Source organism: Ictalurus punctatus, chromosome 19 (assembly GCF_001660625.3).
Source record: "Ictalurus punctatus breed USDA103 chromosome 19, Coco_2.0, whole genome shotgun sequence".
NCBI classification, from domain to species: domain Eukaryota; kingdom Metazoa; phylum Chordata; class Actinopteri; order Siluriformes; family Ictaluridae; genus Ictalurus; species Ictalurus punctatus.
Window position 1 is genome coordinate 24,768,938 of NC_030434.2, and position 5,528 is coordinate 24,774,465.

The 5,528-nt window shown below is 46.1% G+C and overlaps 1 protein-coding gene across 1 annotated transcript in view; it reads left to right on the top strand.

Moving 5' to 3' along the window:
- LOC108279602 (thyrotropin-releasing hormone-degrading ectoenzyme) overlaps positions 1–2,992 on the top strand; it is a 64,210-nt gene extending 61,218 nt beyond the window's left edge. The window contains exons 17-20 of the mRNA XM_053688424.1: positions 510–677; positions 1,268–1,408; positions 1,515–1,596; positions 2,020–2,992. Of these exons, the coding sequence (XP_053544399.1) occupies positions 510–677; positions 1,268–1,408; positions 1,515–1,596; positions 2,020–2,166 (538 nt within the window). The 3' untranslated portion in view covers positions 2,167–2,992. The remainder of the gene's footprint in view (positions 1–509; positions 678–1,267; positions 1,409–1,514; positions 1,597–2,019) is intronic.
- The last annotated feature ends 2,536 nt before the right edge of the window (positions 2,993–5,528 follow it).

The following is a 5,528-nucleotide window of genomic DNA, read 5'->3' on the forward strand; positions in this document are numbered from 1 at the left end:
CTGTAACCATAGCAACACTGTTACCGGTCCTACCTAGGATCAGCTAACTAGCTAGCCTAGCTCGGTCTCGAGATTAGATTTATTAGGATCAGTAACGCAGATTAAAATAAAGATTTAAATCTATTCCCTGACTAACAGGACTAAGTTTTTTCACACCGTCCTCCATTTTCTTTTACTCGCTCGTCCCTCGGCTTCGGATCTGATTGTTAAGAGATCGGAAAGCACTTGAGGTGTCCCAGCACTTTTGGTAAAAGTACATGTTTTGTTTCTTGAAGCTGAAAAATGCTTTTTAAAGAGTTCACTTCCTGTAGATTTGACTAAAAATCCCAGCCTGCACGCTAACAGCTAAATACAACCGCGTATTAACGAGCATGTAGCATTAGCATTAGCATAAGTAAGGAATAAAACACTACGGTGCTGCTACGAGTCGCTGTGGACGAGCCGTTACTATAGAAACGATAACCACTGTGTCATAATGATTTAGTAACCTAAGCCCCGCCCCCCTGCAGGATTCCCCCCAGCATCCGTGACGTGGTGTACTGCACGGGCGTGTCTCTGATGGACGAGGACGTGTGGGACTTCATGTGGATGAAGTTTCAGTCCTCCAGCGCCGTCTCGGAGAAGAAGGTCCTGCTTGAGGCCCTGACCTGCAGCGACAACACCTTCCTGCTCCACAGGTTCTTATTCCTCCTCTCACCTCTCATCATGACGTCACGCCTACTTCCTGCTTCGCTCCAGAGGAGCAGACACCAGGATCTGACTTCACACACACACACACACACACACACACACACACACACACACACACGCACGCACACACAGAGTTTTCATTTTAAATAAAGAACTCGGATCAGGATTAGCGAGAAGCTACACGGAATATTAACAGGACGTCTGTTTGAAGTCTTCAGGCTGTTAGCGCGTGCACGTTCTTCCGGTGGAAATCAATCCGCACGTGTAAAGGGATGAGAAACATTTCATACGTGTGTAGAAATGAATAATCTCACTCCGTCACACGCAGCAGAGCGGAGCGGGAAGTGAGAACAGCGTTAGCGGGTAGCGTGAGGATTCGGTCGAGTAAACGGAGGTGATGACGTGTTGTTCTGAGCGTCACACAGCTGGAAGGAAAACAGGAAGCAGTCTATTAACTGTGTAGAGAAAGAAAAAGAGTAGCGCGTGTGTGTGTGTGTGTGTGTGTGTGTGTGTGTGTGTGTGTGTGTGTGTGTAGGTGTTTATCTGCTCCCGAATTGTTTGCACACGTTTTTTCCAGACTGCTGAACGCGTCTCTAAACTCGGACCTGGTGCCGGATCAAGACGTGATCGACGTCATCGTCCACGTCGGCCGCAACCCACACGCACGCCATTTAGCCTGGAGATATTTCAGGGAGAAGTGGGACGAGCTGAACTCCAGGTGTGTGTGTGTGTGTGTGTGTGTGTGTGTGTGTGTGTGTGTGTGTGTGTGTGTGTGTGTGTGTGAGAGAGAGAGCGATATTGTGACTGACTCTCCTCCTGTACAGGTTCGGCGAGGCTTTATTTCTAAACTCCAAATTAATCAGCGGAGTGACGGAGTTCCTCAACACGCAGAGAGAACTCGATGAGGTGAGGATGAAGCTAAAACACACACACACACACACGCACACACACACACACACACACTTGTATCACAGCTAGCAGCTAACAGTTACCTCTCCGAGCTTTAAATCTGTTTCACGTTTCCTCAGGGGTACGATCTCACGTCACCTTTCACACGTTTTCTATTCAGCGCTAACGGAAGACAGGAAATGGCTTTGGGGTTAAAGCGCTAACGCTAAAACAATCACACACACACACACACACACACACGTGATACGGCGTGGAGGCCGAGGCCACGTTTCCGTTCACGTCTCGCTCTTCTCTCTGCACGTCTGAACGGGCGAGTCACTGATCCTCAGGGGAAATGAAGCCGAAGGGCGTGAGGTGTTTCTCGGGATGTTGTGGAAATGAGCCGAGACTCTTCCTTTCCTCCTTTTTTTCTGTCCTCAGCTGAAGGACTTCCTCCAGACGAGCGCCGCCGGAGCTTCCGCGTCTGCGTTCTCCCGAGCGCTGGAGGTCGTCCGGGCCAACGTGAAATGGCACCAGCTTTACAGAGAGCGCTTCTTCCAGTGGCTGAGGAAATCCAGCGACGGATAAAGATCCAGCTGCCGCCGACGTCTCGGCGTGGAGCCTCCGTCACACGTTTATCCTTCACCCATTAACCAGGAGAGCGGAGAAGAGCAACGAGAGCAGACGCCATCTTACACCCCGAACATCTGGAAACACGGTGCCTTCTGTTTCCTTCCTAGAAGGAGGAGGAGGAAGTGGACAGGACTTGCATGATGCACTTTGTATACACATATATATATATATATATATATATATATATATGTGTGTGTGTGTGTGTGTGTGTATGTGTGTGTGAGAGAGAGAGAGAGAGAGATAATGAGTATGTATGTGTATGTGTGTGTAACTGCAAGTGGAATCACTGATCAATGTTGCATGATGCGCTTTGTGTGTGTGTGTGTATGCGTGTGTGTGTATATGTGTGTGTGTATGTGTGTGTATGTGTGTGTGTATGTATGTATGTGTATGCGTATGTGTGTGTAAGCTTTTATTCATTTATATGTGCAAGTGTGTGATTTTGTGTTTGTGTGTATGCGTGTGTGTGTGCATGCGTGTGTGTGTGTGTGTGTGTATGTATGTGTATGCGTGTATGCGTGTGTATGCGTGTGTGTGTGTATGTGTGTGTATGTGTGTGTATGTGTGTGTATGTGTGTGTATGTGTGTGTATGTGTGTGTGTGTGTGTGTGTGTGTATGTATGTGTATGCGTGTATGTGTATGTGTGTGTATGTGTGTGTATGTGTGTGTATGTGTGTATGTGTGTGTATGTGTGTGTATGTGTGTGTATGTGTGTGTATGTGTGTGTGTGTGTGTGTGTGTGTGTGTGTGTGTGTGTATGTATGTATGTGTGTGTATGTATGTATGTGTGTGTGTATGTGTGTGTATGTGTGTGTATGTGTGTGTATGTGTGTGTATGTGTGTATGTGTGTGTATGTGTGTATGTGTGTGTATGTGTGTGTATGTGTGTGTATGTGTGTGTATGTGTGTGTATGTGTGTGTATGTGTGTGTGTGTGTGTGTGTGTGTGTGTGTGTGTGTGTGTGTGGAGAATAAGAATCTTATTTTTATAATAAACCTACAGTCTGTAATGTAGTATCAGTTGTGTTGTATTTTCGTCTGGTTATGTAATCCCACACACACACACGCGCACACACACACTCACCCACACAGACTCACACACACTCACCCACACACAGGAGCTACACCACCCAGCCATGACATTTACAGTGGACCAGCCAATTCTTCTGTTTACATTTATTAATAAAAACATAATGTTTCATCATTAAAGCCGCGATTTTCGGGGGCCAAGCACCCAGACTCACTGGGGCGCACATTCACAGATGTGCTCCAGTTGTTGCCTGAACAATCACAGTGATGCAGAGCCGCAACTTTAGTCGAAGAGATCCGAGAGAGATGTGTATGTTCGGACGCCGGACAGCGGTGGAATTCTCCGACTGTAGGAGTTAAGATCCGGATGAACGGACGTCCGGCAGGGTGGCATTGCTGCTGAAGCTTCCGCTACTTCCGTGATTCTCTGACCTGAATTTAAAAACGTCAAAGCTATATAAACGGTTCTATGGGCTGCCATAAACATCCTGTCCAGAAGAAGAAGAAAAGGTAGAATAACTATGCACCTTTAGTGCTTGGCCCCCTAATTAACCGTAACCCCACTTCATCACGCCACCCTGTGGTTGATTATATTCCTGTACCGCCACCACACGCGGTTTCTCTCCGTACGTGGTTCATCGCTTTCCCCGCAGCTCATGGCACACAGATTAAGCGCTGACGGAGGAATACGAATGATTAAATAAGCGCAGCGTGACGTGCGCTCGCTGGGCCGAAACGCGCGATCGATGTTAAATCGATCTCCGGCGAGTAAACAGTTCGAGCCCTTATTTTCCGCCGACGTTACAAACAGGCTGCAGTTAAAGGCGTGTGAAAGCGTGCGGCGGTGGCGTATGCACCCCGAGGGAACCATTTTCTGCTCCGTAAAACCTGGCAGATTTTCTCTTTCATCAGCACGTCTGAAGGAAACGGCGGAGTGAAAGCAGCTCGGGATCGGCCACGCTTTAATCCTCGCGCTCGGAAATGGAAGCTCTCTCTCTCTCTCTTTTTTTTATCTGCGTGAAAGCCGAAAAGCCTGCGCCTGCATCCTGCGTCGCTCTCTACAGCTCCGTGTGGAATCAGGAATTAAAATAGACTTCTTTTACCCCTCAGCCATAGCCGCCCAAATTATATATATATATATATATATACACATATATATATTATTTCCTCCTGTGCTGATGTGCTTTATGAGGAAATCTCTCAGTGGGAAAAAGCCCCATTCTTCCACAGACAGCACTAGTGAAATTTCCACAAATAACTTTATTTATAAATACTCGACCAGCAGCTGCACTAAATCCCGTTTAATTAAAGGTGCAATAGCCGATTAAAAAAAATGATTCCTGTAATATATATATATATACGTAGCACATGATTAAAAGAATTACCGTTTAAAGTGTATTACGTGGCTTAGAAAACCGCAGTATATATCACTATCTATAGTTCTGCTTCCTGTTTACATGAACGTCTTTTTATAGACACGCCCCCAACTTCCACCTCTTACATTTCTATGAAGGTGGTTCACCCGAAATGCGGTTTTCCTTACCTGGCTCGCTGAGGGATAAAAAATAAGCCGATCATATCTACAGTACGTAAAGCAGGCAGCTGGGACGGTAGAGATTTATACAGATACAGTGTTTACAGGCCAGTCCAGGAGCGACATCGCTAATAGCGCATCCCGCTTCATCCTCTTGACCAGGAATGAGATATTCCACGGTGTGTATGTTTATGCCAGTGTTATTATGTTTCCTGTATAGCACAGCGTGGTTTCTTTTGCTCACGGGAGAATTATCTGGCTGCGCTGGGCGTTTTCCGATTTCGGCCGTACGTTGTTTTTTAAAAGAATAAAATAAAATTATGTATTTCTGAACACACTGAAATGTGGGTGGAGTGAGGAGGTGTTGGGGCGTATAAGTACTGTAATGCAGTTTATGTAACACACTTGTACTGAATCCATTCAGTAGGTTCCTTCCAGGTTTGCAGGATTCAGTTCATTTCCAAACAAAATATCAAGTACAGTAAGTCACTGAAGGTGGATGATGATGATGATGATGATGATGATGATGATGTGCTAAAGTGCATGTGGGAAAAATCCACAGGAATACGTGTCTGATCGAAAACCACGTTTGAAAAGATTGGATTTTTATGTACGCTGAAATAAGTCAGACCTGATGTGTCACATTAAAGGGGACCTATTGTGCCCCTTTTTTTCAAGAGGTAATAGCAGTCTCAGGTGTCCCTAGAATGTGTCTGTGAAGTTTCAGCTCAAAATACTCCGTGGATCGTTTCTT